Consider the following 19,799-nt stretch of genomic DNA (forward strand, 5'->3'; position numbering starts at 1 on the left):
CACAATTCTCTTCCTGGCTTCAGACGGGAAACATTTCCTTAAACGAAAGAAAAAGCCCAGTTTAGGTCTAAGTTTTCTCAGTAGGTTCCCAATATGAACATCAAAGGCCATCTTTTCATCAATCCATATGCCCAGATATTTGTAGGATGCTACTTTGTCAAGGCATGTCCCTTCCAGTGTAAGAATCGGAGGGACAGCTGTATTAGCTTGAGAGCGAGAGAAGGTCATGTACTTGGTCTTTTTTGCATTAAGGACCAGTCTTAGCCTTAGCAAGGAGTGTTGCAGTGTATTAAAAGCATCCTGTAGAAGCTCTATAGCCTGAGTTAAAGAGGAAGCCACTGTATAAACAACTGTATCATCGGCGTATAAATGAAACCGTGCTGGGTTTATCCCATTTCCTAGTTCATTTATAAAGATGGAGAATAAGACAGGGGCCAAAATAGAGCCTTGTGGAACACCTTTGTTTATAGTAAGAGCAGCTGAGGTATAATCTTCTACTGAGACACACTGAGTTCTTTCAGATAGATAGTTTTTAAACCAGCTCAAAGCCATTTTGCCAAGACCTATGCAGCCAAGCCTCTGCAGTAGCAATGCATGATCCACAGAATCAAAAGCTTTAGACAGATCAACAAACAATGCTGCACAGTGTTTTTTCTTGTCTAGTGCTTCAATGATGTCATTTGAGACTAGCATAGCCGCTGAAGTAGTACTATGGCCTGATCTAAAGCCGGACTGAGACTCGCTAAGAATATTATGGTCAGTTAGAAACTTTTTCAGTTGTTCGTTTACAAGAGATTCAAAGACTTTGGCCATTACAGACAGTCTGGAAATAGGGCGATAATTATTTAGGTCAGAGGGGTCTCCGCCCTTTAACAAGGGGAGAACCATGGCCGACTTCCATGAGCTAGGTAATTCACCAGCATAAAGACTGAGATTCAGAATAGAGGTTATGGGTTCTGCAATCAGACCTGCAGCAACTTTGAAGAAGAACGGCTCTATCTTGTCTGGGCCTGAAGATTTCTTTACATCTAGGCTCATTAAAGCTTTGTGAACCTGAGAGGTCAAGATGGGGGCAAAGGTGAACAGTTGATCAGGGTCAAGTGGCGGAGGACCTGGCTCTCCTTCTGCAGCGATCATCCCTGAGTTGCTAGAATCAAAGATTGAGCCAGCAGAGATAAAATGATTATTAAAGCTGTCTGCAATATCCATTTTGCCCTTGATTTCACTCTGATTTACCCTTAAGAGATCAGGAAGGCTGTTTGGAGTGATAGAACCTGAGGAGGATTTAACAAGTTTCCAAAACTTTGCAGGGTTATTCAAATTGTCATGTATTGCATTAAGATAGTAGGCACATTTAGAGTTTTTAATCAGCTTAGTGCATTTGTTTCTTAATGTCCTATACAGATTCCAATCTAATGGAATATTCGATTTCTTTGCTTTAGCCCAGGCAGTGTCTCTCTGTCGAATGAGAGAGGATATAGAATCATTAAACCAGGGGTTGTCTTTACCGCTTATCCTAGATGTCCTAAAAGGAGCATGCTTGTCACATATAGCCAAGAAGGTGGATTTAAAATAATTCCATGCTAACTCAACATCGGTCATAAGTGAAACAATGTGTAAATCACTATTAAAAACATCATGTAGAAACGCCTGCTCATCGAAATGTTTGAATCGCCTCTTGTGAATGAAACGTGGCTTTCCTTTAGGGATCTTACAGGTTCTCACACAAGCAATTGCGCAGTGGTCGCTTATATCATTACAAAACGTGCCTACTGCGGGGAAACGCTGAGGTGCGTTTGTAAGAATAACATCAATCAAAGTGGACTTCTCTAAATCTTTTTGGTTTAACCGAGTTGGCGAGTTAACTAGTTGCACCAAACAGAGAGAGTCACAAGTGTCCTTGAAAGAGTTTTGTAAATCCGTTTGCCAGTCCCAGTTTAGCTCTCCGAGTAAAACCATCTCGGATTTAGTCCAGTTATGGAGAAGATTGGAGAGTATATTCGTGGCTTCGCTTGAGGCAGCGGGCGGGCGGTAGCATCCGATCACTATAATGTCTGAACCACTTGGGAGCAATAGTTTAATTACAGAGAGTTCAAAGCATTTTGGTTTTGTTAGGGATTCGATGCAGGTGCAGTCTAAATGGTTTTTAACATAAATCGCAACCCCGCCCCCTTTTCCCACACGGTCTGTTCTAAAGACATTGTAATCTTTTATATTTATCATATCATTTGTAATCGACTTTTTGAGCCACGTCTCAGAAAGGACAATGATATCAGAGTCAGTCGAATCGGCCCATATTCTGATGGAGTCCATTTTATTAATCATGCTGCGAACATTAAGGTGAAAAAGACGTAATCCGTCTTTCGTTCTAAACTCCTCTGGTGTTTGCAGCTGAGACAGTTCTGGGCCTGGATTCGGTTTCACGTTACCCGACATCAGGAGTAGGAGAATTAGAAGCCAGGTCCTCCTCGCTGGGCTGGTCGGCTTGCCGTCGCAAGTGCGCGCTGCATAGGGGGAAAGTCTCCCATCTCCCTGGGCCCATAGACAGCGTAGTCCTCGCGGCAGAACCCCGGGTAGATGAGACGTCCATGAGAGAAGGTCCTCCGCGAGCAGCGGGGTTGTCATCATGGCAACAACTCTTCCTAAATCCGGGGAAGCCATGGTGCCTGGGGTAGGCCACACATCAAGCGCAGGTGTGTCTTGTGGGTGTTCAGCGTCGGGAGCGACACCGGTCCCGGAGATCCCCAGCACCAGGTAGCCGACCAGGTAGAATAGCAGGGGAGGTAGCCACATCATATATAAAATAAACTCCTTAATGTTTCTTGATTTATCGTCCAGTTAAACTTGTCCTCTCTGACTCTAAAGTCTCAGAAAGTTGACGTGAACTTTATAAACTTTATAAACTTCTTCCTTTTGACCGAAGAACAACCGTCTGGTTTCTCTCTGAAAGCAGCGGCACTACTATCCAGAAGAAGGCGTTGTCCACATTCACATGAATAATACTTTTTTTTCTTCTCTTCCCTTTTTCGAAAACCAATGATTTGAGAACGCAGACATGGATGTGAAATAGTTTTGTCCTCTTGCCCACCATGAGGCAGATGACAAGGGCACAGAGGGCAAGAGTCCGCCTCGGGGTACACCAGCTCATTTTTGAGGTGGACCAGGAGAACAATGTATAATTTAAAAAAAATGTCACACATACTGATCCACATTACATTTTTTTACACTCATCACACACACTTCACTCAAATTCACCAAATAAAACATTATTTCAAGTATGTTATGGCTATACTGTGTCTTCACTTGTTCATGTGGTTTGTCAGTTGCAACATACCAGAAGCTTCATCTATGTCGGTATATATAATGTGCTTTCTTCTGTAATTGGTCAGTGAAAACCTATTGAAATTATGAGTGGTTTATCAGTAAAAACAGGGCTGAAAGAAAAAGGTTGTTAGTCATATCATAATATAATAATATCAATTCAAGAAACATGTTTATTAGCAATGTTTGATTTTAAAATGGTTCATTTGGAATATTTGCTCTTTAAAGAAAATGGGTAGCTCTTAAAAGAGCTTTTGGTTTGGAAGAGCCATGGTGACCCTACACCACGTTCTGCTGCCATGACACTGCACCCTCCTCATTCAGATAGGAGCAGAAGGTCTCCCGCAGTTGGATGGATCGGCGTGTGGCGTTGTTTGAGCCCATCATAGGTGCATCGCGCAGGGTTGGAGCTTCATCACTCGACTTTGCGACGACAGGTGTGCATGATGACCTTCCTATTGTCTTCCTGCGGAGGAAGTTGTGCAACACACAGGTGGCCTTCACACACAACTCTGTTACCTCCGGGCTGGTGGTGATGGTGAAGGTGTGGGTGAAGGAGTGGGTGGACTTATAATTAAAGTAGAGGGACCCAGAATGTGCCGGAGCCTGGATCACCACGTGCTTCCCATCAATGGCACCAACGCAATTTGGAAAGTTCCAGCGCTCCTGGAACCCAGCAGAGATGGCTCTCCAGTCCTCCGTCTGTGGTACCGGCATGGTCTCCTCGACCAGCGTGGTCCAGATGGCACCCACAACCTCCTTCACGATGACAGCCACTGTTGTATGCCCGACCCGATAGCTGAATGCTATGGTCCTGTACGAGTCACCGGTTGCCAGGTACCTGAGAAAAAAGTAATATACATGATTTAAAAAAAAAAAAAAGTTATACGCCACGCAGACACACAGACCAGACACAGACAGACACACACACACACACACACACACACACACACACACACACACACACACACACACACACACACACACACACACACACACACACACACACACACACACACACACACACACACACACACACACACACACACACACACACACACACACACACACACACACACACACACACACACACACACACACACACACACACACATTACAGACACACAATTATACCACAGGCAGACACACACACCGCAGACACACACACACCAACATACCACAGACACACACACCAACATACCACAGACACACAATTACACCACAGGCAGACACATACACACCACAGACACACCAACATACCACAGACACACAATTACACCACAGGCAGACACATACACACCACAGACACACAATTACACCACAGGCAGACACACACACATCACAGACAACAGACACACACACCGCAGACACACACAGACATACCACAGACACACACACCAACATACCACAGACACACAATTACACCACAGGCAGACACACACACACCGCAGACACACAAACATACCACAGACACATCACAGACACACAATTACACCACAGGCAGACACATACACACCACAGACACACCAACATACCACAGACACACAATTACACCACAGGCAGACACATACACACCACAGACACACAATTACACCACAGGCAGACACACAGACATCACAGACAGACACACACACCGCAGACACACACAGACATACCACACACACACACACCAACATACCACAGACACACAATTACACCACAGGCAGATACACACACACACCGCAGACACACAAACATACCACAGACACATCACAGACACACAATTACACCACAGGCAGACACACACACCGCAGACACACACACCACAGACACACAATTACACCACAGGCAGACACACACACATCACAGACACACCAACATACCACAGACACATCACAGACACACAATTACACCACAGGCAGGCAGGCAGGCAGGCAGGCAGGCACTATACGTGGCCTCCTGCGAGACATTGAATAAACCAACGCTACCGTTGCTACAAAACCGGCATCCATTTTGGCAATAGTAAAGAAGAGCCGGGCTTTTTTTTGCTTTGTATGCCGGGGGCGGGCGGGAGATTCCTGATTGGTTGTTGGTCGCCTTGGGCGCGAGAAAGCGCCAAGCCTCGGACACGCCCAGCTTCAAGCTTTTCTGACGCCTGTAGTGTGTACGGGCCGTAACACACACACATGACCAAATAAGGAGTGAGAGTGATGCGTAGCCAAAACCGGAAGCTGCATACACTCTGGTGGCTACCATTAGCAGCTAACTTTTGTGCTCCGATTTTTACATACAAATGGAATTATGGATTATAAACAATTGCTTAAAAGCCACAGATACATTATCAACCTATGGATCAACCAATTCAGCCGCGTTTTTTCTCGTTTTAATGCCATTGAACACGTCTTTTGATCAGATTGACAGCTACGGTGAGACGATATCCCGTAAAAGCTCCGTAAAAGGTACGTGTTGTGAAGTTTGTGTTTGCTTCCCTTGTTGCGTGATCGGATCGCTTAGATACTATACTTGAATAATCTGTGGAGTCTCAGCTTTCATCGGATATATTGTATGTGCAGTTTCGATAAGTAATAAGGGTATCTTTATTTTGAATTCTGTGCTAAAGTGCGTCAGCATTTAAAAAAAAAAAAGAATAAAACCGCACGTCCCTGCGGTGTGAATATCGCGCATGCGCATATCGCGGTTATCGCCATGACACGGTATATCGTTCAGCCCTACCCCACGAGGTAGCAATCGGGTTCATCCCTACCCAGCAGGTCGTGCATCGTCTCCCTGTAGTCGGAAGGCCGATGCGGGAATGGCGAGCAACGTCCCCAGCTCTTCTGCGGGGCGTGCACCGAGCCTCAGTCGGTGGCAGCCACGGACGATTCCAAAAATCCCTGGCATTTCGAGAAAAAAACCAGAGTTTCTTTTGCCGTGTTCGGGTCCGTCCCGGAAACTTCACGAGACGTTGTCAGGGTCACCAGTGTAGTGCCGAGAGATAGGGAGTCGGAGGCGGTGCAATGAAGGTGCGTAAGGGTACTTTATTTAAGAGCAGCTAAGGTAATGTTGTCCGGTTGCAGTCCGGAAAGAAGAGAGAGAAGCCAGGCGGGCACACAACATAGTAAACCACATACATGTCCGTGCGGAAACAATACCCTCAACTGTAGTTCCATGTGTGAATTATGTAACCCAGTGTATTAATAAGTGGTCACTACACTACCTTATTTCGGAATCTAACCAAAAGCTCTTTCAAAAGATCACAAGACAAGGGAGTCTGGAAGTTCTAAAATGCTTTTCTGTGTTTAGGAGTCATTGCTGCATCACTCTTTTATCCTAGGGGTCAACCTGACCCTATTCAGTTTTGAACATTTCAAAGTAAATGCTCCTCATAATTTCATAGTTAACAGGAAGTGAACCTTCCTGTTCTCCAAATATTCAAACATCTTTTTATCATTTTGTCGTGATCACCATAACACCGATCTAGCCTATAGTTGAAAATTAAGATATTTTCAGCCATGTTAAGCTCCACCAGGTCAGGGGGGGGGGGGGGGGGGGGGCTGGATTGTAGAGTAAGGGTAAATGCTGGACCAAAGCATATGACATGGCAGGAAACTTATATCTTTAGAGCATTGTTAGCATCCCAAAGGCTTCCTGTTGCTTCTGCCTTTGGACTTGGACACTCCCGTCAAAAAAAGGAACCCAATGAAGGCTTACAAATGATTTTCCTACAATCCCCCTACTGTTAAAAATGGGAGAGGGACCATAGTAACTTGTCATTTTAGCAGGTCATTTGGCCACTTGGAGACAGATATCTGCATTTATGAATACAGAATCTGACGACAATTGTAGGAGCAGACTCAGTTGTGGTGGCTTAAAGCCCAGCTCTGCTCCGCGCCGTCCGTTAGATGAGCCTGGTCAGATTAATAAGAGAAGGAGTTCAAAACACCGGCATAAAAGTTACAACAATAATCTGATTTTAATGGTAAAAAGACACAATACAATTTTACAGAGTACTCTGGACTCCCAGCTCTGCTGCTGTGTGATACAGGTATCGGGACCAGCCAGTCAGAAACAGGGGGCATTTGGCATGAATAAACAACAGTATATATGGACCTTTTTGGGGCGGAGAGTCACTTCTTATCTTCCACTATCTCACCTTCAGAGATCAATTTATACACAGCATTTGGAACATAACCACTGTCATTATTTTTCTACTGTCTGTTCCCCAACATTTATCAGGGTTCGTACGGTCATTGAAAACCTAGAAAAGTCATGGAAATTCAAAATGCAAATTCCAGGCCCTGGAAAAGTTATGGAAAACGATGTTTATCCCAAAGTTTTGGAAAAGTCATGGAAATGTAACTAAAGTTGCGTCAAATATAATTTACATTTTATCTAATCGCCAAAATAATCTGCGGTCGCGAGCTGTTATGTGCCATCATGACGCGCATGGTGTTATTTTTTAATATATGAAGCGCGAGCTGTGTGCTCGAGTCTTCCTGCCTGTCGGTTGAACTCTGCTGTTCCGGTATGACGGTCAGCTACATTATCTACGGTGCGTTCGTTAACTGTGCGGAGTCACTGTGGCACAGACTGCACCGCTGGTGAACAGCTGTTACAACGGCCGTTCAGGTGTTCAGAGCAGAGCGGCAGAGCGTGATGTGAACTGAAATGTTTTTCTGTCACAATATCATTAAGGAATCGTTGAGCTAGCTAGCTAGCTAGCATACATTGTTGCTAACGTTAGCTTTAGCCTTCGTTTTCTAATAGTTTTTTTCATAGGCTATAAACGGAGGTGGTACAAGTATAGATATTGTGCTAGAGTAAAAGTAGAAGTACTCAGATCTTGTACTTGAGTAAAAGTAGAAGTACTCAGGTTTTTTATTTGAGTAAAAGTAGAAGTACTCAGGTCTTGTACTTGAGTTAAAGTAGAAGTACTCAGATAAGTAGAAGTACTCAGATCTTGTACTCGAGTAGAAGTACTCAGATCTTGTACTTTAGTAGAAGTACTCAGATCTTGTACTTTAGTAGAAGTGGAAGTACTCAGATCTTGTACTTAATAAAAGTATAGTACTCAGATGTTGTACTTGAGTAAAAGTAGAAGTACTCAGGTATTGTACTTGAGTAAAAGTAGAAGTACTCTGATCATGTAGTAAAAGTAGAAGTACTCAGATCTTGTACTTGAGTAAAAGTAGAAGTACCAGAGTGTAGGAATACTCTGTTACAGTAAAAGTCCTGCATTCAAAATGTTACTCAAGTAAAAGTAGAAAAGTATTATCATCAAAATATAGTGAAAGTAAAGTAGCGACAGTAAAAGTAGTCATTGTGCAGATTGGTCCATTTCAGAATAATATATATGATATGTTTTATAATGATTGATCATGAAAGTGTTCTCAAAGCTGGTAAAGGTGCAGCTAGTTTGAATGACTTTGTATACTGCAGGGTAGCTGGTGGATTTACTCCAAGTCTGATTTAACACTTGATTATATTTACCATCATTCATCCACATCTGTAGAGTAACTAAAGGTATTAAATACATGTAGTGGAGGAAAAGTACATCATGTACCTCTGAACTGTAGTGGAGTAGAAGTACACCAGGTTCACTTTGAAATTTATAAAGAGAGACTTGGCCTTTATAATTTGGAATTGAAAAACGCACGACAATCATTCTTCTCTGACATCATTACCAAAAACAAAAACAACGCACGTGCCTTGTTTGCTACCGTCGACAGACTAACTAACCCCCCAGTGTCAGTAGCCTCTGAATTTCTATCCACCAGGGCGTGCAATGATTTTGCCTCCTTTTTCACTGACAAAATTCAGAAAATCAGACAAGCAGTCAGTGCCTCTGCATCAGGAACAGCAAATGTGTTGTCTCTGTGTCCACTTAACATCAATTCAGACATCATGACACAATTCCATCAGATTAATGATAAAAACCTGGAGGACATTATACAACTTCTGAAATCCTCCTCCTGCTGCCTTGATATTATTCCAACAGGATTTTTCAAAGATGTTTTGCCTTGCATGGCATCAGAACTACTTCATATAGTAAACAAATCTCTTCACTCAGGTATTTTTCCACAGGCCCTGAAAACTGCAGTCATTAAACCGCTCTTAAAAAAGAATAATCTAGATGCTTCAGTAATGAACAATTACAGGCCCATATCAAACCTGCCATTTCTAGGTAAGATCATTGAAAAAGTTGTTTTTCAACAGTTGAGTAATTTCTTGCATTTAAATGGTTGTTTCGATGTGTTCCAGTCAGGCTTTCGTCCAAACCACAGCACTGAGACTGCTCTTGTAAAGGTCTTTAACGACATCCACTTAAACACAGACAGTGGCAGAACTTCAGTGTTAGTATTATTAGATCTCAGTGCTGCGTTTGACACTGTTGACCACAGCATATTACTGGACCGACTGGAAAACTGGGTGGGACTTTCGGAAACAGTTCTAAATTGGTTTAAATCCTACTTAAAGGACAGAAACAACTTTGTTTCTATCGGTAAATACACATCTGAGTTGACAAATATGACATGTGGGGTTCCTCAAGGCTCCATCTTGGGGCCTCTTCTCTTTAACATCTACATGCTACCACTGGCTCAGATAATGAAGAACAACAAAATAAGTTACCATAGCTATGCAGATGACACACAAATCTACGTAACAATTTTACCAGGAGACTATGCTCCAATTCAAACACTGAGTAAGTGCATTGAACAAATCAATGACTGGATGTGTCAGAACTTTCTCCAATTAAACAAAGATAAAACTGAGGTAATGGTTTTTGGAGCCAAGGCAGAACGTTTAAAAGTTAGCGCTGAGCTTCAGTCTGCAATGTTCAAACCAACAGATAAAGCCAGAAATCTAGGTGTAGTCATGGACTCTGACCTGAGTTTCAACAGTCACATTAAAACAGTTACTAAATCAGCCTACTATCACCTAAAGAACATATCTAGGATTAAAAGACTAATGTCACAGCAGGATTTGGAAAAACTTGTCCATGCCTTTATCTTCAGTAGACTCGACTACTGCAATGGTGTCTTCACAGGTCTCACTAAAAAATCTATTAGAAAGCTGCAGCTGATTCAGAACGCCGCTGCTCGAGTCCTCACTAACACTAAGAAAGTGGATCACATCACTCCTGTTCTGAAGTCTTTACACTGGCTTCCTGTGTGTCAAAGAATAGATTTCAAAATACTGCTGCTGGTTTATAAAGCACTGAATGGTTTAGGCCCAAAATACATTACTGACCTCCTGCTAAACTATGAACCATCCAGATCTCTCAGGTCTTCAGGGACTGGTCGGCTTTCTGTCCCCAGAGTCAGAACTAAACATGGTAAAGCAGCATTCAGTTATTATGCTCCAAATATCTGGAACAAACTCCCAGAAACCTGCAGGTCCGCTGCAACTCTGACTACTTTTAAATCCAGGCTGAAGACTTTTCTTTTTGTCGCTGCTTTTATTTGAACTATTCATATCTTAAACTGCACTGTAACTTTTATCCATGTACTTTTTCTTGTAATGTTTAATTTAACTATTTATATTTTAGACTGCACTGTAACTTTTATCCATGTATTTTTTTCTTAATGTTTATTTGATTAGCTTTTCTTTTTTAATGCTTAATGTCTTTTTTTGTAAAGCACTTTGAATTGCCTTGCGTTGAAAAGTGCTCTATAAATAAACTTGCCTTGCCTTGCCTTGCCTTACACCATGTACCTCTGAACTGTAGAGGAGTAGAAGTACACCATGTACCTTTGAACTGTAGAGGAGTAGAAGTACACCATGTACCTCTGAACTGTAGTGGAGTAGAAGTACACCATGTACCTCTGAACTGTAGAGGAGTAGAAGTACACCATGTACCTCTGAACTGTAGAGGAGTAGAAGTACACCATGTACCTCTGAACTGTAGTGGAGTAGAAGTACACCATGTACCTCTGAACTGTAGAGGAGTAGAAGTACACCATGTACCTCTGAACTGTAGAGGAGTAGAAGTACAAAGTAGCAAAACATTGAAATACTTAAATAAAGTACAAGTATCTCAACATTGTACCCACGTATAGTACTTGTTGAGTTTATGAACTTAGTTACTTTACACCAGTGGCTATAAAGATAGAAAGACTAAGCCTTGCACAGGCATGACAATACATTTTCAAAATGCTCAACAGTGCTGCCAGAATTATAAACTGACTGCTACACAATTAAAATAAATGCTTTTATATATTTCTATTAGATGTGACTCTTTGGCGTTTCTGTTATTATTGACACTGCTGCTTTCAAGGGGTCAGGGGTCGGGTCCTTGCCACCTTTTTCATACCAGCCTCCCTGACTACAGTTGCTTTAGCGTGTAGAAGCTAGTAAGCCTACTATTTGATTTGTTTTAGATAGGCACAACATGTTTCATATGCAGACCTTATTTTCCTGTTCCATGTTAAAACAAACCATTTTCAGTGGGAATTTTTTTTTGGTCATGGAAAATGAGGTAAAGGTCATTGAGAAGTCATGGCAAAGTCATTGAAAATCATTGGTGAAAAAGTGTATGAACCCTGATTTATATAAATCCAATTAGAAGCACTTTAAACCTTTAGGAACAGTCCATCATAACAACTTCTTATGACAGTGGAGGGAGACCAAAATATGTTAAAAAAACTCGTCCTTGTGGGCTGAGTCATCGTGCTCTTCCCCCTCTGACGCGTAAGCCAACAAGGGCATTTGGTACGAAGGGGAAGAGGCAGCTTTTCCCTCAATGGTGGAACTGATGAGTCTAACACACAATGAGCGGATACAAGGCACACAACAACAACCACATGTCACCAAAATGGCAATAAAAGTAGCCATAGAAACTAGAAGAGACATTATTACACTTTTCCATTTACCAAACATGTTTGTCATCCATTCCTCTATAGGATTGTTGATCCTTCACAGTCAGTTAGTTGAGCAGGATTTAGTTGCATGCAGGTAAAACACATGTGCAAAAGAGCTGGACCGCATTGCCTGAATAGCAATCGGCTATTGTCTGCAGACCATATTTTGTAACCTGGCTATTCGTGAAACAATGCCTTTTGTTGTGTGTTCAAGATTATATATTTAAGCCATTAAAATTGAATTAATAGGGTTAGATTTTGGCTGCTTTTTTGTTACATTCCAACCAGTTGAGTTTGACTAATCCAAAGGGAGAGCAAGTCTGCAGAAAGGTTTTTCTTATCCTGAATCATAACTTTTGCCACTCAGGTATCGCCTCCATACTGTTTGAGACAAGGCTTGGGTGTCTGGAAAAGGAAATCCCTGCAGGGACTCAAGACTTTATCAACTCCATAGGCCAGATGTTCTCCTACAACATGGCTGCGTTTCTGATGCCCAAGTGGAGCCGCAGTCTGCTGCCCTACTGGAGGCGCTACATCGAAGGCTGGGAGGGCATCTTCTGCTTTGGTGAGTCGCAGAGAAAGTGACAGCTGGTTTGACTGTCTTTGTTACGAACAACATGTACTTGTAGTGCTGCTATTATAACTACTTTCTCTATTATAACAAGTCCATCTTCTGACAGGACAACATGTGTGCAAAGCACTTTTACAGGCAAAGTCCGACTATGAAATCACATTACTTGTGTGGACAATATTTCATTTGAGAACACAGAGGGAATCATCCGTTTATAAAGATATTTGTTTACATATGGACAAGGCTTAAGTGTATCTCTTTCAATCCATTGAGTCAAAAAGAATGTCCTAAGTGTGAAGAAAACTTCTGATGCAGCAATGTATAACCAATGTTCAGGAAAGGATGGGAACTGGAACGTCTTTAGTCAATACACTGATATTTATTGAGAGACAAAATGGCCGGAGAGTTCACAAGGTAAAGTCACAACTTTCATTATGAGATCCCAAGCAAGCTCTGCACAAAGGGAGACAGGAGCACAGATCTATACAGCAGAAAAGGAGGGATCTTTTATCATTTATCACTCAGTTAATCTCATTCATCAAACACAAATTCAAAATCAGTTTACATCTCAAAGATTTACTTCAAGGCAATTACTTATTAAAACACAATTAGAATTTAGGATTATAAGAAATTCAATTGAGGTATAAAATCAGAATCAGGAGAGATTCAGCTAAAATTCCCAGTTAAGGTATACATTCACAGTGATGAATCGATCAATCTGTAATCTGTAAAGTTACAGTGTCCTCAATCTTTAACATTACTTTACGTTTACTTCAGTACGCTTCATTCAAGAGTAAGGCACTTAGTAGTACATATATTTCATTCAAATACATTTGTTCAAAATCTGAAAAGGAAAAGTTAGACATTTTATTGTATAACAACCTGAAAAGGAAAAATAAAAACACCTGTTCTTTATTCAGAGTGTCAACTGTGTAGGGGGCTTGCCTACGGGTATTGGCTGCGTACAGTCATGTATTTTAACCTCAACGGAGTCCACTGTTCTGGAGCCAAACCAGGGAACAACTGTTACCAAGGCTTCAACCAACAAAGATAGCGTGTGTGGTTGAGGTGAACATGTTGGATTTGTAGAGTTAGCCGAACAATTAGTCTGGGCTAGAGCTAACTGGAATCTGTATTCAAAAGCTAGGTTAATGTATTTCTTCACATATATTAGTTTTAAAAACACCAATCGTTTGAAACCGTCAGGCAGGTAATTTTTATTTACTGTATCAACAATGAGAGACTAAGCCCTCGTATTGTAAAGGTTGCTCAGAGTCTATGGGGTAGGAAGGAGTGTAGCAGTCCTCAGCCTCATCGCTAATTCTGGATGCTATGTCATTCCAGCTCACCAAACCGTAGTCAGCTTTCGTGAAAGAAATTGGGCTAAACATGGGAGAATGCATGGATTCTGGCATATTTTGGCACAGTCAACAGTTGCTAATATTGCGTTCATGCGCGTAGTCTAACATTACACTTACTGCAGAATTAGTTTTATTTCGTTGAAAAGGAGTGATTAAGGCCTTTTTTTGAAGAATCTACATCACCTCCTGATTGTTTAAGTAGAGTGGATAGAACATTTGTTTTGCTATCTGGTCCAGTAAATGTATATGCAGTGACACCTGAATTGGGAGCCCTGTAATCTGGTTTCCTCGTTGTACATTTTACCTGGTAATGATTAAGGATAGTAACATTGTCTGTTATAATATTAGAAATATCTTATTGTTCAATACCTTATAAATCTGAAAATATCAATTAACAGTTAACACTTGATAGGGATGTTTTCCTGAGTGCAGACAACTCAAAGTAATGGATTAGCACATTATCATTCAATTACAAAAATAGGATAGGCCCCTCAGAATTATTTGGGAGCCTTCCTGACACATGCACATGCATACATGTAAGGTTTGTGTTAGTCATTTAACATGCAAGAATCATATACTCATCAGTCCAAAGCAGAGAAATGTTATTTTAAGTTAAAGGTGAGCTAGTCCCTGTGGATATAACCCCTTCTCAATGATTCTAAATGTTATATTAATTCACCATTTACCGTTTGATAAAAGATTAGTTTATCAGAAGTACATTTCTTCTTCCATAAAACATAGGTTTGAGAAATGAATATTCCAATATGAAATCAATTACTCAATATAATTGACTCTCCCCTCCCTTTTCTTACATATGTCACATATGTAATAACAACTTAGGAGTCTATTTAAGCATGGTATTGTCTATATAAGCTATTAATCGAGAAAACTCAGTATCAGTATGCAACTTGCAAATATGTCTTCTCCCTTTCCTATCCCTCTCCTCCACATCTCTCTCTATTTTCTCTTTCTCATCCCTCTCTCTTCCTCATCTCCTTCTATTCTCTTATGTCTGTTAGATATGAAATAAAACATACGAGTCCATGTAAGCATGGTAGAGGTCATAATCCATCACTCGAGAAGGCTCAGTATCACCTGTGCGCAGCTAACAAAAAACAATTGTGAGAAACATATATTATGCAGGAAATGCACACCTTTGTTGAAAAAACAAAGCATAGCCGATTTGGGAGGAAAAGCTTCAACCCCTTTAACATCTGATTTACCACTGAAGGCATAGCATGAATGATAGTGGGCGTCTGAAGGTGTCATTACTGAGAAATGTCAAACAAATTCAAAACCTTACATTTGAAAACAGGTTTGCATTCCTCCACTTAAGGTGACGTTATCATTGGAAACAATAAAAACGAACTGTTTTGATGTAGAATCTATCAATTGAATCGTTAGAGCAGAACAGAATGGTTGTATTGTAGCCTGAGTTTCGTGCAGCCTCTAGTTTCACCAGGTGGAAACAAGTACATTTCTTCTTCCATAAAACATAGGTTTGAGAAATGAATATTCCAATATGAAATCAATTACTCAATATAATTGACTCTCCCCTCCCTTTTCTTACATATGTCACATATGTAATAACAACTTAGGAGTCTATTTAAGCATGGTATCGTCTATAAGCTATTAATCGAGAACACTCAGTATCAGTATGCAACTTGCAAATATGTCTTCTCCCTTTCCTATCCCTCTCCTCCACATCTCTCTCTATGTTCTCTTTCTCATCCCTCTCTCTTCCTCATCTCCTTCTATTCTCTTACGTCTGTTAGATATGAAATAAAACATACGAGTCCATGTAAGCATGGTAGAGGTCAACCCCTTTAACATCTGAGTTACCACTGAAGGCATAGCATGAATGATAGTGGGCGTCTGAGGGTGTCATTACTGAGAAATGTCAAACAAATTCAAAACCTTACAGGTTTGCATTCCTCCACTTTAGGTGACGTTATCATTGGAAACAATAAAAACGAACTGTTTTGATGTAGAATCTATCAATTGAATCGTTAGAGCAGAACAGAATGGTTGTATTGTAGCCTGAGTTTCGTGCAGCCTCTAGTTTCACCAGGTGGAAACATGGTCCATATAATGTGAATACATGCAGAAGTAGACAGTAAGAGGCCCCTGACATCAGGCCTATACTAAACATAGTAGGGGTTTTCACAGCTTGCCAATCTTACAGGCCTCCTCTGCATAGCAGTATGAATAGCCTTAAAAAACAACCAAACCACTCCGTGGTAACGAGAGTCATATTTCTGACCCTTATGCCCTAAGTGAAGCCGTTAGTCTCATCCGACTGACCCAAGGGTAGGTGCTGGTGTGACAGGAGGCTTCCAAGTGTTCAAAGCAGATGTGAAGTCTTCAGTTCATGGCTCGGTGGGGGGGCAGACCCACGTGAGACAGCATCAACGGCTGTAAAGTTCAGTTTTGAGGAGCGTCATTCTCTCTGGGAGCAGGAAATGGTGTCCATTCTCGGACCAGACCATTAATGTCATGTAGAGCAGCCATAGCATCTCTGTGACTGCACTCAGCCGAACTGTAGTAGGGCAGAACTGGGTGACTTTTAGTGAAGCCGTCCGAAGCCATAGACAAATACACACATGCGCACGAAATGACTGCTATCGTGTCAGTAGCGGGACCTTAGCATATATTTAGGATATATATATAATATATATACAAATACACAATATTGGACACAGACTATAAAAGGGCACACAGTTTCATTCACTAATGAAAGTCAAACACATGTTTGTTTCCACTGTTTTATTGTGTGCCTGTCACGATAAGCAATTAATTGACTTATCGGCTCCCGAGTATTTGTGTTGGGTAATCTATGGTAGGGCTAACCCATACAGTGGTGGGGCTCAAATCAGTATTTGAAATGTAATTACATACACGCTATATCGCCCCCTTGATGGTGAAACGCCACGCGTAAGGTTTAGATTATTTCCCTGTCTCAACCCAAATTGAACTGTATGAAATAAAAAGGCACATTTGTCTTGTAGTAAATAAAAAAAGGCGACCTGGAGCCAATCTTGCAATTTCCCCACAGGTAAAAGAGTTGACATGCTGAAAATCCAACCCGCGCAGGGGGTCTGGGGGGATTCTCCCCCAGGAGATTTTTGAAATACTAACATAAAATACAAATTGTCTCTTGAGAGGAAAAATAAATACATCTATTACTACACGACATATTTAAATGAAGCTGAACCTGCTGCTCCTCACAGAGGGAAGAGGCTGTGTGAATTACTTTACATTGTGGATAAGGGTGGATAGCCCCCATTGTTCTGTGTGTGAAAATGGAACACAGCCCACACACCTATCAATCATCAAACCGTGGGGTCTTATTTCATTATGTGATGATTTCTATCAACACGTAATGTTGTATCGATATATATAGAGATGTACTACCGCAAAATTATTCTCCGTCGGGACTTCCTGCAACAACACCACGCCGTTATCTTGATTCTGATCCATTATCAAAGATGTTCTATTGAGAAGACGATCACTACGTGACAATCTGCAGCCGCGAGCTGTTATGTGCCAACATGGCCCGCATGGTGTTCTTCTTTTCTTTTTTTCTTTTAATATTTATAATGAATGTTCGAGTCTTCCTGCCCGTCGGCTCTGCTTTTGGATATAATAATGCTCTGCTTTTCCACTAAGATTGTCTAGCTTAAGCAGCTATACAGCTATGCATATTATGTGGTACGGAGTGACTGTGGCGCAGACTGGACCGCTGGTGAACAGCTGTTAGAACGGGGTGTTCAGAGCAGAGCTCCCTGTCGGAGCGGCAGAGCGTGAAGTGAACTGAAAAATGTTTCTTTAGTACTCAGATCTTGTTCTTGAGTAAAAGTAGAAGTACCAGAGTGTAGGAATACTATGTTACAGTAAAAGTACTGCATTCAAAATGTTACTCAAGTAAAAGTATAAAAGTATTCTCATCAAAATATAGTGGAAATAGCGACAGTAAAGGTAGTCGTTGTGCAGATTGGTCCATTTCAGAATAATATATATGATGTGTTTTATAATGATTGATCATGAGAGTGTTCTCCAAGCTGGTAAAGGTGCAGCTAGTTCGAATGACTTTGTATACTGCAGGGTAGCTTGTGGATTTACTCCAGGTGGAACTAAAGTCTGATTTAACACTTGATTATATTTCACATAATTCATCCAGATCCGTAAAGTAACTAAAAGGTATTAAATACATGTAGCAGAGTAGAAGTACACCATGTACCTCTGAACTGTAGTGGAGTAGAAGAATAAAGTAGCAAAACATTTAAATACTCAAATAAAGTACAAGTATCTCAAAATTGTGCCCAAGTATAGTACTTGTTGAGTTTATGAACTTAGTTACACCAGTGGCTATACAGATAGAAAGACTAAGCCTTGCACAGAGGCATGAAAATACATTTATGAAAATGCTCAACAGTGCTGGCAAAATAATAAACTGACTGCTGCAATTAAAATAAATGCTTTTATATATTTCTATCAGATGTGACTCTTAGGCATTTCTGTTATTATTACCTGCTGCTTCAGTTGTTCTGCCTGCTAAAATCATCTGCCATTCCTCACACAAGGTGGATTAAGGCAAATACACATCCAAAGTGTGTGCGTGTGTGTGTGTGTGTGTGTGTGTGTGTGTGTGTGTGTGTGTGTGTGTGTGTGTGTGTGTGTGTGTGTGTGTGTGTGTGTGTGTGTGTGTGTGTGTGTGTGTGTGTGTGTGTGGTTGGGGGTAGCCTGCTTCTGGGAGAGTTCCTTACAATCTCCAGATGTTCCTCTCTTGTCTTTAAAGCGTTCTTTAAGGCCTGAATTGAGTCTTCAGTTATGTAGCGGAAAATCCCATTTCCACAAAAATCAAGAGCAAATAGTTTAGTTGATTTTGGTAAAGTATGTGAGCTTTAGCTGCGCAAAAAAAACTTCTCTGTCTGTTCGGATTTGGAAATCTCATGATTTATTATGTGGGCTCGTAAAAGAGAGGCCCAGAGAAAACAACATCTATATTTGAACTGCAATTACTTATCTTAAAGAGATTGCAACATTATACTCCTTTAAAAATTGCTCAATTTATTTAAACACATGTATTATGTACACAATAAAACCTCAACAAATATATTGATCCTGGCTTAACCAGCGACCTTTACTCTATTTTTCATAAGCTCAGTAGTTTAACAACTACCGGAATTGTAGTAATGTCTGTAGACCAATTGTACTAGAAATAATTTGAAACAGTTTAATAAAGAATGTTAAACTATATTTAAAACTGTAATTGAACTTCAACTTATATCAATTATCCTATTCCAGTGGCCAGTTGGAACAGACAATCAACAAAGTTTTCATTTTGCAGCAACAGCGCAAAAGGTTTCAACCACAATTAGTATTATGTCTGAGTCTAGGTCTGTCTTATCTGCTTTGTTTTTCGGAATGTGTTCAATACATTACGGTCCTTTATTCATTATTACCATACAATACATAGATTAAGAATAAATGAAACAAATAATACAACATTAGTAGTGTTACAAATGCCATGTCCGTCTCATTAGTATGCAGAAAAAGTGACAGGTCGCCCCGCCCCTTTTTGGCCGGAAGTCCCGCCTTTTTTGACCGGAAGTCCCGCCTTTTTATTTTTATTTTGTAAACCGGAAGTCCCGCCTCATTATACCGGAAGTCCCGCCTCGTTCGACCGGATGTCCCGCCCCCACT

The 19,799-nt window shown here is 41.0% G+C and overlaps 1 protein-coding gene across 1 annotated transcript in view; it reads left to right on the forward strand.

Moving 5' to 3' along the window:
* cyp27a1.1 (cytochrome P450, family 27, subfamily A, polypeptide 1.1) overlaps nt 1–19,799 on the forward strand; it is a 53,265-nt gene that overhangs the window by 17,518 nt on the left and 15,948 nt on the right. Inside the window, exon 4 of the mRNA XM_034110442.1 lies at nt 12,529–12,726. Coding sequence (XP_033966333.1) covers nt 12,529–12,726 — 198 coding nt within the window. The remainder of the gene's footprint in view (nt 1–12,528; nt 12,727–19,799) is intronic.

The sequence above is a fragment of the Pseudochaenichthys georgianus genome, chromosome 21, assembly GCF_902827115.2.
Source record: "Pseudochaenichthys georgianus chromosome 21, fPseGeo1.2, whole genome shotgun sequence".
Classification (NCBI taxonomy): Eukaryota; Metazoa; Chordata; class Actinopteri; order Perciformes; family Channichthyidae; genus Pseudochaenichthys; species Pseudochaenichthys georgianus.